At 37.7% G+C, this 18,017-nt stretch overlaps 1 protein-coding gene across 1 annotated transcript in view; it reads right to left on the bottom strand.

Annotated features, from left to right (window-relative positions):
* Positions 1–2,728: 2,728 nt before the first annotated feature.
* The window catches only part of KANK4 (KN motif and ankyrin repeat domains 4), a 76,869-nt gene continuing 61,580 nt past the window's right edge, over positions 2,729–18,017 (bottom strand). Inside the window, exons 7-10 of the mRNA XM_070941287.1 lie at positions 15,356–15,575; positions 10,896–11,038; positions 7,581–7,781; positions 2,729–4,430 (exon numbers count right to left, since the gene is read on the bottom strand). Of these exons, the coding sequence (XP_070797388.1) occupies positions 4,329–4,430; positions 7,581–7,781; positions 10,896–11,038; positions 15,356–15,575 (666 nt within the window). The 3' untranslated portion in view covers positions 2,729–4,328. The remainder of the gene's footprint in view (positions 4,431–7,580; positions 7,782–10,895; positions 11,039–15,355; positions 15,576–18,017) is intronic.

Raw genomic sequence — 18,017 nt, 5'->3', positions numbered from 1 at the left:
ATACATGCATAGCAAATTAAGCCATTTCAAATGTTACACTTGCAGCCCAAAGCCAAGACGGAATCACTAAGAGTATACATATTGCATATTATTTTTCATCACCCTGAACTTTAAGTGATCCACGGGGCATGGAGGGGGGGTTGACGAGCTGCCTGCATACTTTTAAGACTATGGAATGCATGTTTGAAAGTTATTGTGTGAACTATGGAAGATCAAGGAAAGCCTGTCTCATATGCACTGCAGTGGTTTCGAGTAATCCTTGACTTACCACCATGATCGAGTCCAAAATTTGTTAAGATAAGGGAGTGTTGCCCCATTATATGACCCTTTTTGCCACTGTTATTAAGTGAATCACTGCAGTTGTTAAGTTGGTAATGTGGCTATAAGAGAATCTCGCTTCCCCATTGTCTTTGCTTGTCAGAAAGTCACAAACGGTAAATCGTCTGATTCCAGAACACTGTCATTGTCATAAATATGAGGCACCTGCTAAGCATCCAAAAATGACCATGGAGATGTTGCAATGGTCGTAAGCATGAAACCGGTCATAAGTCAGGTTTTTTTCAGTGCCGTTGTAACTTTGAGGAGTCACTAAACAAATGGTTGTAAGTCGAGGACTACCTGTATGTTCTAGCAGCCCTGTGGAGGGATACTCAGTAAGTGGAATCAGCTAAATCAGGGGTGTCAAACTCGCGATGTCATGTCGTCACGTGACATATTGTGATTTTTTTTCTACTTTGCTAAACCAGAGGTGGGCGTAGCCAGCATGTGACACACCCGGCCCACGAGTTTGACACCCCTGAACTAAATTATTACATCACATTTCATTTCCCAAAATTTGGGATTTCCAAGAGTTTTGCTTAGTGAAACTAAGGAACAGATGTTTGCCCAAAAGCACCTTTCACATGAAGCCATAATGAGACAGACTCTGCAAAACCCAATTATGAAAATACCTCAAACAATAATCATCCTCACAAGAAAGTTTAAATAAATTTGCTCTTTGTGCTTCACTTACCAAAAAAGAAACCTAAGAAGAAAAAGCAGTTCTTGAATCAAAGCTGTCCTCAAGCCTCCAGAGAAAAATATAGTTCATTTTGAAAATTTTGATCAACTACAAATTACATGACATAAAAGTGCTGTGCAGATAATAATTCCAAAGGGACAGAGAAGAAAGTCTTTGTGCTTTTTAATATATAAGAAATAATGTGTGCATCTGGACTGGATACATTCATATATTTTTCTAAATAAAAAATAGGCAGGCTATTGCTATTCATACAGACTTACATTTTTATTACAAGCTAAGCTCAATTAGATTTAAATGAGCCCGTGTGTTTCTTTTTAATGTCAAAACTAGAGTTTGTACACAACTTCACTCCTTTTTCTTCCTATTTATTTTTTTAATATTAATTCCCTAATTTAGAAGAAGCATTTATTTTCATTTTGGTTAAATCATTTGGAATCATTGACCTGGTGATCCCCTAGAACCGTGATGGTGAACCTATGGCCATATCTGTGGGCACATGAGGGTTGCCTATCTCAGCTCCAGCGCGCATGCGCACGCCAGCCAGCTAATTTCCAGTCCCACCAGAAGTCGGAAAACAGGCCATTTCCGGCCTCCAGAGGGTGGGGAAGGCTGTTTTCACCCTCCCCAGGCTCCAAGAAAGCCTCTGGAGCCTGGGGAGAGTGAAAAACAGGCCTACCAGGCCCATCATGTGCCAAAAGCAGGGGGAGCATGGGGGGGGTCACGCGTGCATGCGTGGGGGTGGGGCGCATTGAATTATGGGTATGGGCACGCACACGCACGACCCCTCCCCACGCTCCCCACACTTTTAGCAAGCAACTGCAAAAAGGTTAGCCATCACTGCCCTAGAGCATGGGTACCAAACTTGCGGCATCATGTATCGCAACCTTTTTTCCCTTTGCAGAGCTGTTGTGGGGGTGCCCTGTGCGTGATGTATCCAGCCCATGGGCCGCCAGTTTGACACTGCTGTGAGGTTAATAGTAGATTTGAATCTACTTCCTTCCAGGCCCTGTCTGATATACTGAGCTTTGAATACTTGTTCTTACAGTCATATATGTCAAGTCAATTGGATTAGTATGTAAAGGATATCTTAATCTATATTTACTGCGTGCTAAGAAAGCACTGATCACTGATACCTACCAAAATCAATACTAATAAATAGCACAACTTACAAATTGACTGAATTTTGTTTTGAAACAGCTGGTTAAAAAATAGCATGCACTATCTATTTTATAAGTATTGCTTTACTACTGTGCTTATAGCTACATTGGAAACATCATCTGCCATAGGAGCAAAATACTAGACATTCATTTTAAAAGCAGAGTCACTATTCTCAGCTAATTCAATAAATTGATTTTTCTGGGTCTGTAGGAACTCACTATGAGGTCTACATTTTAATTCCATGTCTTCGTATTTATCTGCCTGGTTATGCCTAGCTGTGCAGTGGATAATGTGAAATTTGATCTGTTCTTTACCACCCTTACCAGAAATCATTAGATATTAGTATGGGAAGAAAAGCATAGCAGGAGAGCATAGGATTAGCATGCTAATAGCTAATGATTTCTGGTAAGGCTGGCAAAGAACAGATCAAATTTCACATTATCCTCTGTAAATGAGCCGAGGTGGCGCAGTGATTAGAGTGCAGTACTGCAGCTACTTCAGCTGACTGCTAGTTCAGCAGATCAGTGGATCAAATCTCACCGGCTCAAGGTTGACTCAGCCTTCCATCCTTCCGAGGTGGGTAAAATGAGGACCCAGATTGTTGGGGGCAATATGCTATTTAGTATACTGTCTTTGTGTAAGCCGCCCAGAGTCCTCGGAGAGTGGGCAGCATAGAAATATGAATAATAAAATAAAAATAATAAATAAATAAAGGTAGGAATACAGAATACAGAAGAGAAGGAAGGGCTAAATCTCACCGCTAGATCCACAGCGCTCCCAATAGGTTTCTTGTGAGACATTTGTACAAAATGGGGACACTAGAGAAGCTTTCTAAACGATAGAGTCTCATGACATCTAGGTCAGCAGTCCCAAACTTTTCTGGCTTTGTGGACCAGCAGTGATGGTGGCAGCAGTGGGGGAGGCGAGAAAGACAATGGTTCCATGCAAGCGGCAGGTGAGAGCACATGCGCCGCTCACACAAATGGAGTCTCACGTGCATATGCTCTCATCCGCCACTTGCACAGCCCAGTTTCAAACGGGCCACGACCCAGGATTTGGGGATCTCTGATCTAGTGATTCTCAGGCCTAAGAATGTCAATGCCATTTATACTAATACGGATCCTCAGTGGGATCAGGCCCAAATGATTTCCTTAAGTAGTTCCTTCTCTAGCGAGAACAAGATCTGGTACTTAACCGATTCCCTTCTACAACAATGAATTGGTTTATGGAATTAAGTAAACTCTGGTAGCATCAAGCCGAAGCCAAAAAGAGAATCAAGAAGAGTGACCTTGCAGGGAGACTATAGCAATAGCAATAATAGCACTTAAACTTATATACCGCTACACAGTGCTTTTACAGCCTTCTCTAAGCGGTTTATAAAGTCAGCACATTGTCCCCAACAATCTGGGTCCTCATTTTAACCACCTCAGAAGGATGGAAGGCTGAGTCAACCTTGAACCTGGTGAGATTCGATCTGCCAAATTGCAGGCAGTCGGCAGTCAGCAGTCAGCAGAAGTAGCCTGCATTACTGTATTCTAACCACTGCGCCACCACTAGTTCTACAACTAGCTTATCTGCTTTACTTGGTCATGGTACCCTGATAATTCATATAAACTGATCTAGGATCAGATTATTCAAATATACGGCCTTTACCAATATCTCCACTGAATAGCTTTGGTGTGTTCATAAAATTTTTGGAAGCACTTCATCCTTATAAATGGGTTGCCATCATTCTAGGCAACTGAAGACATATGTCAACAAATAAATTCTTAATGCTTTTCAAAGGTAGCTTCTTAATGTTTTTCACAGGTATTTTGAAAAATAAAAAATAGGCTGAAATCTCTCCCTTAAGAAGGCAATAATTTCGGGGGTGGGGGGGAAGAATAGTTGTTAATACAAAGGCAATGCAATAATCTAATTCTCATTTGTTGCAGTGGTCGTAGGTCAGGACTAAAACAGCTCAGGAGAGTGATTCATTTATGAGGAATGTATGCAAATAATTGGCATAATTCCATTTTTTCGTAAATAGGTACATCAGTGGTTATCAGCTAAATCATTGGCATATAAAGTGGTTACAGAGTTGGCTAATATAATAAGTCTTTTGTTATGAATTTCTCATTCAATCAGATACAGTTTTCCCCATTTCCTTTTATGTATTCAGAGATTGGGTATGATGTATGTGGGTCCGTAGGAACTCTACAATTTCCATGTGGGAAGATTTCAAAGCCAAGGACAAAGCAGAATTGCCAGCCTACATGAAGAACAAAAAAAAAAAAAGAAGATTATTATGCCAACTCTCCTAAGCTCTTTACTTTTCCCAGATATCAGACATACCCATATTTAAAGCTGTATATTTATGTTGTAAATTATGTACATAAAGCATAGCATCCTTGTTTCTATCAGTATATTAGGAAGCCCATTAGTACTTCTATGTGAGATCAGTCACCTATTAGTAACACGGTTGCTAGGTGAATCTGGTTTTCCCATTGACTTTGCTTATCGCAGGACTGTCAAAACTCCCGGCCCGTGGGCCACATGCGTCACACGCTGACCAAGCCCACGCCTAGTTTAGCAAAGGAGAAAAAAGTCCCAATACGTCACATGACGCCGCCATGACAACGTGAGTTTGACACCCCTGACTTGTCAGAAAGTCACAAAAGGTAATCACATGACCCTAGGACACTGCAACTGTTATAAATATGAACCAGTTGTCAAGCACCTGAATGGAAATCACATGGCCATAGGAATGCTGCAATGGTCATAATTGTGAAAAACGTTCATAAGTCACTTTTTTCAGTGCCATTGTAATTTCAAATGGTCATTAAGTGAACTGTTGTAAGTCAAGGACTACCTGTACACATATTCATTCACAGAGTGGGAGATGTGGCTAAGTAAACCAAATTTTTACTCTGAATAAAGCAAAATTCTTTAACATAATGCTTGAGAACATGGAAACCAGTATGGTCCAATAATAAAATGTTAAATGAATCCTTTGGTTTTCTTTTGAGATCTCTCTTTACAAAATCATTCCTCTGCTCATAGAGTGGACCACTAATTAATGGAACAGCTCCTTTATCTCAATAGCACTGACTGGATGTAGAATAAACATGAGCTATTTGTGAAGAAGGATACTGATGGTTTCCAGCTGCCTCAGTGCTTATGAAATTACAAGCATATTATAAATCATGGCCCCGCCTTAGACCTAGTTTGCATATTGTGCTTCCAAACCAGGCTCTTTTCGCAATGAGTCCAAACTTGATAAGACTCATCTGTACCTAATTATAGCCTTTTCTTCAGCTTCCATCAGGAAAGTAAACAAAGGTTTTTCCAATGTAAATCAAATTGTGAACAAAAGATAAGCTGGGGTGTATTTAGTCTAGTTGAGTTATTTTCCTGAATAGAAATTGGTCTCGCATCCAGAAAACTGAGGATCATATGGGTTATATAATAAGTTCTGATTCATACATTTTAAAGAATCTAGAGTGAGGTTCCATCAATAACTTGGTAAACCAATTTTTTATTGCGAGTAAAACAAAGAGTTACTCAACATAACATATGAGAACATGGAAGCCAGCATGGTCCAATAGTAAAATGTTAAATAAAATCTTTTGATTTATTTCTATGTTTAATTATATGAATAACTAGCTGGACGCCTGTGCTTCGCTACGAAACTATGTTGCTCGGGCTTCATAAATTGACACTTGCAGCCTGGAACTTAATGTAGAATGTATAACTCCGTATCATCAGAGAGTGTGTTAGTATAATGCAACTGGCAGTTGGAACAGAGGAGGAGGGGGAGTAGAATGTCCCAGCCCGCAGCATCTATCGGTATTCATCTGGCTAGCATCCTGTCAGTGTGTGAGAGAGTTGAGGGGTGTTTGGAAACTGAAACAGTATTTGCTGTGTGAGCAAGAAGGAGACAGGAAGGAGGCTGGGCATGGCTTAGCTCAACTGTTCTGTAGTAAAGCTGCTTGCTGCTGTGAAAGTAAAACTGAAAGTGAAACTCCTCTGTTTGTGTTTTGCATTTGGAACAGATTTCTTTTGAGGTGGGGAGGGGGAGTACAACTCCTTAGCATCAGAGCATGTTAATCATAATAAAGGAAATACTAATGCTCCGATGGTCATTTCAAAAAATCCTTTCTTAGTGAACACCTAGAAGCCAAGAGGAACATATGTGGCAAATTTCAAGTTAGGGTTCTGGAGATTTCGTGATTAATGCGTGAGTGGTTTTCGCTTTTATATATATAGATTATTCATTATTGTTTTTCACATTTGAAAATATCATATTTCATATTTTTCTTTGTATTTGCTGAGTGTTCTATATGCATTATCTTTTATTTTAGGTCCACTGAACTGGACCTTTACCAATCTCCTATTAACTAATTCAACTAGGAGGTCGGTAAATCTTAAATAATAATGCATATATTGTCAGTGCAAAGGTTCTTAAATTTGGTTCAAATTGCAGGGGAAATGAACAAGGGTATTACTGTGCTCGGCAAGTAGGCAACCACCCATGAAGAATTTTTGCAATCTGTGCTTTCAAACAAAGCATCTATCCACATACTCAATCTTGTTATATCATGAATTTTTAATCTACAGATACTATAAAAATTGTTTGCCAGCATGCTTGTTTTACTCCATCATGCTGCCGTTACACCATGTGATTTAAATTACTGGTGCACATATAATTATGGTGTTTATGGGTATTATATCTGCACAAACTCATGCCAATCTGTGACTGAGTACAATAATTACTTGTAAGAACTATACTCCTTAATGCAATTTTGTGTTGCATGTACTGCCTTTTAAAGGATCTAACAGTCAAATCAAGAGCAGATTTATCTGAACAACATCGATTTCTGTAAGAATGTCTGCATGCTAAAGAAAAAAAAAATCATCCATATTAGTGGTTTTCAAACTCTTAAATTGAAACTTGCTGGGGTTAATATCTGGCAAGCTTATTTTTCAATATGGCTCAAACTTCAGGATCTTTTTTTATTTGTTTTTAGTTTTATAACTGACACAAAAAGAAGCAAGCAAACAGCTTTAAAAAAGCACACAGTATAATATCGTGAAAATATAGCATGTCTGTACTCTGTAAAAAAGAAATTGCAAATATTAACTGATTGTCAATAATGCCATGTTTGAAACGCTTGTTAAAACTAGGATAATCTTAAATCAAAAAGACCTCCGCACCAAATCTTTTAAAATAACCACACTTTTTTATTAAATCAAAAGCATGAAATATTTTTTTGCCTGCCTAACAGATTTCATCCAACTGGGCACCAATTCAAATAGATGTCATTATGGAAACAGCCCTAGTCCAAATAATTTTGTAAGTAAGAACTCATATATGGAGCACATAGCCCAAAATATGTGGGAAACATCTATTTTTTCTCACCTTGTCCACTAATGCAGGATCACAGCCTGAATGAGATAAAAGAAGTTTCACCATCTCCAAATTACCATGTTGAGAAGCCACCATTAATGGTGATAGGCCATCCTCATCCTGAAGATTTATATCGGCATTGCATGACAGCAATGCTTTCACCATATCTTCTCTATCATGGCTCACTCCCAAAATTAAGGCAGTCTGTCCACCCTATAAAATATCATTAAATGAGGGTTACACATCATGTATTCAATTTTGCTATACCATACTCATTCACTCATCCTCATTGGTAAAATATCAATCTGCAGGCATACCTTCAGAATACCTTATATACATTACATTATAACCTTCTTTCCCTTTCTTTCCCTACATTATTCATCTTATGCTAGGCATCTGATGACCTGTTCCTCTGCATCTTCATTTGGCATTTTTCTTTCCATATCTAGTTTTATTCTTTTTTATAAGACTTTAATCTAAAGTTTGCTTGCATCAGGAAAGTGTGCAATGATTTGCAAATCTGCACGCTGTCTTGCATCTTTTTCATTTGGCATAGATAAATAGACTGATTTTTTCCCCCAATCTCCCAGTTACTCCAGGTTATATTCTCTTCCTCTATACTTGGCATTTGTGCCATTTGTGAATTTAGGGGCCCAATCTCCTACAGTTAGTTAGCATTTCATCTATACCCTGCACATCCATTGTTCTTATTTACCAACAATTTACTACCTATCATATATAACTTTCAACTATTTCAAGTGAAATTGTTCCTGAATAGATTCCCTGTCTATATATGTATCTATCGTTCTACAATCCTGTGTGTAAACTATTTTGGTACAGCTTTTCTGTTTTCCTTCAACCAAATCTCTTAGATGCTTTTTCTGGATTACTTTGTATAAATCCTACTTTGGCAGTAAATGTTCCTGCAATTCTTTTCTTAAAATTCTTCTTTAAAATGTCTCTTCTTCTTTTTTTTGTCGTCTTGTTATTGTTAACATTCTTGATTTAGATTTCTTTTTGGGTCTTTTCTTACTTGATGCTGAAAGTTTATGTTCAATTATTTATTTTATTTATTTATTAATTAGTTTGTCAAACATGTACAAGATAGCAGGTATAAATATGAACATGGACATGAACGAAGGAAATGAATACAAATAAATGAGGACAATAGGACAGGGACGGTAGGCACACTAGTGCGCTTATGCACGCTGTTGTGGTCCGCCAGCAGCTTACGGAGCTGGCAGCAGAGTCAGATAGTGAGGAGGCTGGGGAGGAACATGGGCCTGACATGGAGTCTGGGGAAGACTCGGACGAGGGCTCTGCGTCAGAGACATAGATGGGGCCAGGGTCATCTGGGAGTTACGTGTGGACTCCGGAGCCTCCAGAATCAGACATTAGAGAGGCAGATGAACAGGAGGAGCCTGTTCCTAGTGCACGCATGCGCAGATCTGCCAGAAGGCACAAAAAGTTAAAACAAAAGGGACGACTCAGGAGTAAGGCCTGGAGATGATTAGCCCCTCCCATAAGGCTTAAAAGAAGAGCAAAGGCACGTGGACCCTTTGCAGGAAAGCAACATTGTTAATTCTGTTCCCAGTCGGCATCTCTGTTTGATTCTGGACTCCGTGTGGCTTTGCCAAGTAGGTCTTTGGCAGCGTGTCAAGGGAGATAAAGGTTGGTGATTGTCCCGAATTAGTTTCTGCAACTAATTGGGACTCAGCTGTGAATGAACGTAATTCACAGCTGTTGCAATAAAAGAGGTTTTTGGGACTACTCATGTGTTTTAATGATTCAGGAAGCCTAGATCACAACACACACACCATTTACGGACCTCCTAGGAATGGGGTGAGGTCCACGGCAGACAGTTTAAGGTTGAAGCTGTGAGGGTTTGAGGATGTAACAATGGTTTGAGGATGTAACAATCCTCAATATTCTTACTGCAGAAAACTATTCATTCTCCATTTTTTCTGAGTGTGATAGCTTGTTATGAAACCACTTATATCTTTTCTTCTTTGAAATCTTTGTTTGGTTTGCTTTTTTTCCTATTTCTGTTTTCACAATGCCTATCTCTTCTCATAGTGCCTAAGTGCACTTTTGCATAGCCTATATGTATCAATGGGTCCTTATATTGATCTTATATGTACAATATAAGAGCCTTGATAGTACAGGGGTTTAGTGCACCCTGTTATTAACACAGCTGCCTGCAATTTCTGCTGGTTCGAATCTCTCCAAGGCTCAAGGTTGACTCAGCCTTCCATCCTTTCTAAGGTAGGTGAAATGAGGACCCAGTTTGTGGGGGCAATAAGCTGACTTTGTATAAAATATACAATAGAATGAAGGCTATTGCTTAACACATTGTAAGCCGCCCTGAGTCTCCGGAGAAGGGCGGCATATAAATCAAATAAAAAAAAATATATAGAATGTATAATATATTATGTAACATATATAATATATATGTTAGATTTATTATATAAATACCAAAATCATATATATACCAAATCAAATCTTGATGGCATTCCTAATCTCTTTACCTTTCAAAGAGATTTCAGACCACAAATACAGTATATAGGTATAACCTGTATACATGTATATTTGAAGGCTGTTTCACAATCTGCACTTATAAAAACTCTCAATAGTTTGTACCTCCATCTTCTGGTATTTTTTATTATTGTTATGTGGTCGATTTTATTTATGTTGATGTTAATCCATCTGTTAATGTCTAGGACTGGAAGTAGAATGTGTGTTTACATGGTTTAAAGCACATATTGAGCAAAAAGTATCTCCACAAAACCTTTCTGCAGCATTATGGCACTTACCCAATGTAAACCTTGAGGTAATTTCAAATTCCTCCACTTCTTAAACTTCTACATTCTAATTACTTATGAGTAGCTCTAGAGGAGATGCACTTAGTAAGTTTTGCAATTTGTAAAATGGACCAAATCCAAACCAGCTAGGATTACACTACCTAATTTAGTGTGCTTCATTTCTACTTTAACCATCTAAAGTCTTCCTTGATTACTGATCTTCACAGTTTATGTTCCAATCGAAGGAACTCTTTAGTACTGGCCTTTCAGTAATTAGATTCCTTGTGATGAAATTGTCTCCAGATCAAAACATCTCTAAATACTGTAAACCTGTTGAGTTCTCTTAGCTACTGTATTTAAAAAGTGCTTATTCTTGTTTTTTCCCAGGTTTTATTTTGGAGTTCTTTCTCCTAGATTGATATAAGCATATCACATCATAATTTAATAAGATATAAATAATGAAACATTATTGGAGAAAATGATCATATAAAAATAGCCTTTGGAGTTAGCCAAAAGTTCAGTATACCTGGCTAGCCCTTATATTGACATTGCCTTCTTGCAAGAGCTTCTTGACTACTTCCATTTCTTCCTCCGTCTCTGCTGATGCAAGTGGAGTGATCATTACTGCTGTATACCCAGCTTTATTTTGATAATCCACATCACAAACACCTGAAAAACAAAACAAAGATTTAGATATCAGTCATTGGAGAAGAAGACTTTCCAAAATTGATTGATTTATAGTCTCAAAATCTAATCCTCCCATACCTAGTTTGATTAAGGATATGAGCTACTTCTCCTCAACTGAGCTGGTCCTCCACTGAATAACTCTGTTAGTAGACAGAGGAAGAGGTTTCACCTCAGCTGAATGGTCACTGTATCTGTATCCATGATGTTACTGCCAGCAAGGTTTCCACCAACAAGAATCAACAGGACTCAAAAGAAGCAAGAACAGCACAAGGAGAAATAGGAAGTCTACATTCTTCTAAGGAGCTCCCACACATTGTGGGGAAATGCTTAATTAAATTAGGAGCCAAAGCAAATTAGGAGCCAAAGCTAGCTGCAACAACATATCTTTCACTACATGTGTAACTACAGTGGAACCCCAAAGCTCACAAGGTCAATGGTCACAAGACTTACAAAAACAATACATTAAGATGCATGAATATTAACTATTTAGGATATCTAATAACTACAGTATGGGCTGTCCAGAACCTTTACATTCTGATCTTCTAAGGAGACTCCATGTCCTAGCACCTTCTAACAAAAACAGTGTCCATTATTGTACCCATATATTGATGGACCTCACACAATAGAAAAGACCACAACCTATTTTTTTGTTCTCTGTCTCCTTCTCTTCTGGGGTAACAGGCAGATTCAGTTCTGCCTAATACACATTTCAGTATCATGTAAGTAAGGAAAATAGTCTTTGTCTTAAGCATTTATATCTACATAGACAAAAACTGATAGATTATGTTCCTCACTTCTATTGCACCAAATGAGAGAGAGAATGACAACCCCTCTCATTGGCAGCAGAACCTTTAGTTATGCTGAGTTGCATGGCTGTAGTCCTCTCTGACCTTAATTTAGGATGCATTCTTCCCCATATTTTATCATTACATAAACCAGGAAGATGTATAGATAATTGCACTAACCAATAAAGCCCTTTCTGTTGCTTCTGTTTTAGGGTAGTTAATTTACAAGATAGGTTTTATCAAGAATATTCACATGTTTATGGAGATTATCAGTCAAACAGGTCATGGTTGTCCCACAGGTACTTTTTCAAGAGGCAATTGGCTTTTCAAGAAAGTGAAGAAGTTTCTTGGATGAGAAACAAGATGTCTTCAAGGAAAAAACAAAGAAAGTCCAGTTGCCTCTTGAAAAAGCACCTTTGGGACAATATTCACATGTCTTTTCAGGCCATGGAAAATCATAATGGGAACCAGAGGTGGGTTTCAGTAGGTTCTGACCAGTTCTGGAGAACCGGTAGCAGAAATTTTGAGTAGTTTGGAGAACCGGTAAATACCATCTCTGACTGGCCCCACCCCATCTATTATCTGCTTCCTGAGTGCAAGGGAGGAGGAATGGGAGGAAATGGGGAGGAAATGGGGATTTTGCAGTAACCTTCCCCTGGAGTGGGATGGGAATGGAGATTTTACAGTATCCTTCCCCTACCATGTCCACCAAGCCACACCCACCAAGCCATGCCACGCCCACCAAGCCACACCCACAGTACCGGTAGTAAAAAAATTTGAAACCCACCACTGATGGAAACTTCTCAAAAATTTGTTGGGGAAATTATAAGAGTTATGTATTCCCTCCCTCCATCAACTTTACTTCTTTGGCTTTATTTAGAATCTACCACCAAACAAAAACAAAAGCATAACAAGTCATCTTAAATTAATAGCAAAATGAAGAATTCTTGATTCATTTAGTTTCATCCAAGGAAGGGTAATGTCAGCGTTCCAGAAAACCCCTAACTCCAAGTAAAGATGCGGAAGCAAATATTTTTCCAAAGTTCTCTTTACTAGAATAGGCAAACTGGCACATCTGGGAAAACACGAATCTGAAAAACCCGGGTTTTCCTTCAGTAAGTCAAAGCTCCCAAAACCATCCCCTTCCCCCCCAATCGATCACATGCTTTAATCAACGTGCGTTCCATCTCGATCCAACCTCCTGACCACTCCTTCTCCAGATGCTGGATCAACCTGACCTTGACCGACAGGAAGAATGCTATTATGTCTACTAACAACCCCTCTCCTTAATCCCCCCTCCTACTTTCCCACACATGAGAAGGTAGCAGCATTGAAGCTTCTGGCCTAATATGGCTTCCAAAGCTGACAGTAATTCATGTTTACTGGTAGAGATTATTGAACACATTTGTAAAGTATTTTCAGAATTTTTTTGTTGACATCTTATAAGAATATCTTGGCATGTCACCCTTTTGCAAATATAAATGGTAGTGACATTTTTATCCCTGGTCAGCAGAGGTCAGTAGTATGCAAAATTGTCTAGACAATTAACGCCAACTTGAATATCAGCCAAGAAAATGTGCTGAGATAGTAAACAGAATTTAATTTCATTCAAAATATGTTGCAATACACTTGGACTCTGACTGAAAAAAAGGTAGGAAGGAATAGGAAAAGTAAGAGTTACCTTACCTATGAGAATATATATTGGATTAGAGCCAGATTTAGTCAAACAGAACCAACCCACAAAAATTATTTAGGACTTACACAAGATCTTATCCATCGTGTCTAATTGAATGTATAATTTTTCCACATATTTCCTGTACTCCTATCAAATACAAAGTGCCCTAATCATCATCCATGCAATCCATCTAACCATCCTTTTTTTTTTCTGCTAAACTTCCAAATAACCATGGTTTTTTGGGGTAGAATTCCTCAAAGAAAGAGGCAGAGTAAAAGAGCAAAAGGACATACTCTAATGAGTAAACAAGTAGAAAAAGGTAGTTCAGAAGCAGAATGTGTGCTTTTCTAAGAAATTATCCCAAGCAGCAAAGTTGATAAAAAACATTTGCTTGCTGTCAGTAAGAAAAGAGAAATATAGGGTGTCCTTTGCATCATTACTAGAACTTCAGATCATTCTTCCTTTTTTTCATAAAGACTTGAAACAATTTAGTATTTAAAGTCTGTGTGTAGCTCTGAACATAATTGCCCGAGGGCAATCTACCGAGAGAACAAAACAGCCTTGTTTGAATCTTCTGGAGTTATGAAGTTTTCGCGCAACAATTGATTTATAGACACTTATGATAATATGCCACTTTTCTAACATTTTATAGATTGGCATGCCAACTCAATAGCAACAAAGCTTCTTTCTTCTCAGTAGAAACTGCATTCCTGTTTATTGAATGAGAATTTCACAAGACTCTCTTCTTATTTGATCTAACGATCACTCCCTTGTATGAAATTATTCTTTCTGAATTATAGATTTCTCTTACAATCTTAAAAAGCTTCCAAGTAACAATTCCTAATTATGAAGTATTAGGTCAACTCTTGACATAGAATATGTACTTTTGTTGTATGCACTCCTATACTCAATGTGCCGAATGCCATGAAATATTTAAAAAGTTTCATTCACCTGCTAACAGATAAATAGCGAATGAGGTTGACGCCTAAAGTATGAAACAACTTTCAACCAAATTAGATTATGAAGATTACATTATATGCCCGCTTTGTCAAGTTTACTGAATCTTAGGAATACAACAAGGGAAGACCCACATGATTATTTATTTGTTTTGTTAGGCTGCTCAATTCACAAAATAATTCTAGGTATAGCATACTGTAAATCTAGAAAGCCTAAAGTTAAAACCTGAAGTTAAAACCTAAAGCTAAAACCTAAAAAATAATTATAGTTATATGTGTATTAAAATGTACACACTTGAACAATATTTACATTACATATATAGATAGAGATAGAGATAGAGATAGATAGAGAGAGAGAGAGAGAGAAAGAGAGAGAGAGAGAGGGAGAGAGAGAGAGAATTGTAACTCTTTAAGTCTTATAACAATATATTATACTATACTTTGATTTCTTCCATGTACAGCAAGGATGTCAAACTGGCGGACTGTGGCCTGGATGCATCACATGCAGGCCATGCCCACCTCAGCTCCACGAATGGAAAAAACATCGCGATATGTCACGTGAGGGCAGCATGACACCGCAAGTTTGACACCTGTGTGATGTACTGTATACCAGGTAGGAAAACAAACTTAGTAGAACATCCACCAAAATGACAATCAAAATACATGTCACAAAATCATAATGCAATATACATAGGTCCAACATTGAGAAATAAGAATGATAGGCAGGGGAGGGGTTACAACAACACACATTTTGTCATTGTAGTTTGTACCAGGCATCTATGACACCAGATTTGGCAATATAAAATGGAATGAAAAAAGCCAATTCAATGGGACTTTTCAAAGCCCAGCTAGTGAAAAGAAAGCATAAATTAAGGATTCTTACCTGTCTCTAAAAGAAGCTTCACAATCCAAAAGTTTGAATGAGAAACGCTGTAATGAAGGGCTGTGTTGCCATTTCCATCGGCTAAATTGACAATGACACTCTGTAGATGGGGATGAACCGCCTCAATCTCCTGGAGGTAAGCTGCAACAATTCCAGAGGACGAAGATTTCCTGCTCGAGATCCGAAACCACTCCTGACACACAGTGCTCAACACATGCCTCTAAAAGGATCAGAATCTGAGTTAGGTTAACGGTGTAGGTAAACTGTCCAACCATGTTTGTATTTTTTTGACTCCCAACCCAAACCATAATAATCTCACTTTGGCCTCTTGGAAATAAATGGGTTTTCATTTATTAGGGGGAAATCTATTGCTTTATTTAAAAGCTATGAATAATATGGCATATGAAATAACTGGATTACTTGCTACTTTCTACTAGAATGTTCCTTTCATTAAATTCTGAGGGGGAATATATTCAAGAGTTGTCCCTTCAGCTGTATCATATATCAGAGTACATATTTAAGCAATTATTTCTCTATTTCAGATGCATTGATTTTAACTGTTTTTATATGACACCCAGGGTCTCTCAAACAGTGAGATGGGAAGCATATAAATTTAATAAACAAATAAATAAATAAACCATGCATGTCTAGCTAATAATTGGAAGGATTTCTCTCTTTTTTTTTCTGGAAAGTTCTTTACACTCACTGTTTATTTGACACCCACCTAATTCTTCTAAATGGATAGCTTTACACTCTTTCTGTTGTTTTGTTCTCCGATATAGCCCCTAAAATTATTGGATGAAGAAGAGTAAGAACCCTTAAATACCGGTAGTATAATTTTGTTCAGCTACATTGCTTGAATTGATGATTAATCTATGACACCTCAATCTTCAGTATTTTACCTAGCTGGATTTTTTTTTAACTAATTGCTACCAGATAAGTAAACTATAATATTTAAAAGTCAGTGATGTTATGGTTTAGATGCTGGAACAAAAATTAGGACTTCTAGTTCTCCTTTAGACATGAAAGTGGATTGGAAGACTTTAGGCCAATCACTCGCTCTCTCAGCCACCCTTTCCTTCAGAGCTGTGATTATGGGGCAAATAGGAGAATTACTTAGGTGACTTTGAATTGTACTAAATAGGGATAGGATATAAAGCTGATTAATAAATAATTTACTTATAATTTAAAAACCAGTTATACTGAAACTTGTTGGCCTTACTACACTTCCTTCCTAATGTGGCAGATAACCAGAACATGTTTTCACTATTTCCTAAGAAACAGACTTCATGTTACAAAAAATGCTATTTATTTCTGACATGCATACTTTGGCTCAATCCATTCAGATTCTAGGCAGGTTTTATGTGTATAGATTAAACATTACAGTTATTACAGTTAATTGCCAATTACTTCTCTTTGCACCTTGATCAGAAGATAGATTTATTCTGCAGACATAATTTATTATATTTAATTAAACAGCAATTGACAAGTGATGCTATTAAGAAACAAACATGGGTATTTGACCCAGGATGAATTATTTCTAACTTTTGGAATGATTTGGGATAGACAAGATAGAATTTGGGATAGACAGTGGTAAACTTTCTACAATTGGATTACAATGACAGTTTGTTGACAGGCATTTATAATGCCTTAGTAAGACCACACTTGGAATACTGCATCCAGTTTTGGTTGCCACTATGTAAAAAAGATGTTGAGACTTTAGAAAGAGTGCAGAGAAGAACAACAAGGATGATTAGGGGACTGGAAGCTAAAACATATAAAGAAAAGTTGCTGGAATTGTGTATGTCTAGTTTAATGAAAAGAAGGACTAGGGGTGACATGATAGCAGTCTTCCAATGTTTTAGGGGTTGCCACAAAGAAGAGGGAGTCAACCTATTCTCCAAAGCACCTGAAGGCAAGACAAGAAGCAATGGATGGAACCTAATCAAGGAGAGAAGCAATCTAGAACTAAGGAGAAATTTCCTGACAGTTAGAACAATGAATCAGGAGAATAACTTGCCTCCAGATCTGTTGAATGCTCAACACTAGAAGTTTTTAAGAAGAGATTGGACAACCATTTGTCTGAAATGGTATCGGTATAGGGTTTCCTGAGCAGTGGGACAGCAGATTTCCTGAGAAGGGTTTGATTAGAAGACCTCCAAGGTCCCTTCCAACTATGTTATTCTGTTAATTTCAACAGAGAGTTTTTCAACTTTAATTTTGTTTTGTATTACTATCATTGTTTTTCCTGTTAACTACTTTGTCACTAACACAACATATAGGAGACAGATCAACAATTTGCAAATAGATTTAGTAGTATAAAAATTTTGGAAGGGCCTGTTCTGCAATGGGTGGGAACTAATGTTGTAATAATATTAATCAGTACTCAGCTAGAGGGGATAATATGTGTATATGTCTTTTTTTTTCCTTTGATGCACTTTAAAAAAAATGTTTTGATTGTTGTGTTTTGTATTTTTTCCTCTCCTTTTTTTTTAATGAGTTTTCAATTTTGTATTTTAACCTTGTCTTGAATAATATATATCAGTTGGCTTAGCCAGGGCTTGTGCTAGCTAAGAATTCTGTGGCATGCAGCTTAACTTTATCTGAAAGATACCAAGCACACACTGTACACATAAGAAATTTGTCCTCCAAATGTGGATTT

This window comes from Pituophis catenifer, unplaced genomic scaffold (genome assembly GCF_029215685.1).
Source record: "Pituophis catenifer annectens isolate HBS135680 unplaced genomic scaffold, rPitCat1.0.hap2 SCAF_3, whole genome shotgun sequence".
NCBI lineage: Eukaryota > Metazoa > Chordata > Lepidosauria > Squamata > Colubridae > Pituophis > Pituophis catenifer.
Note: the sequence above shows the minus strand (reverse complement) of the source record. Positions and strands in the feature narration are given on the sequence as shown.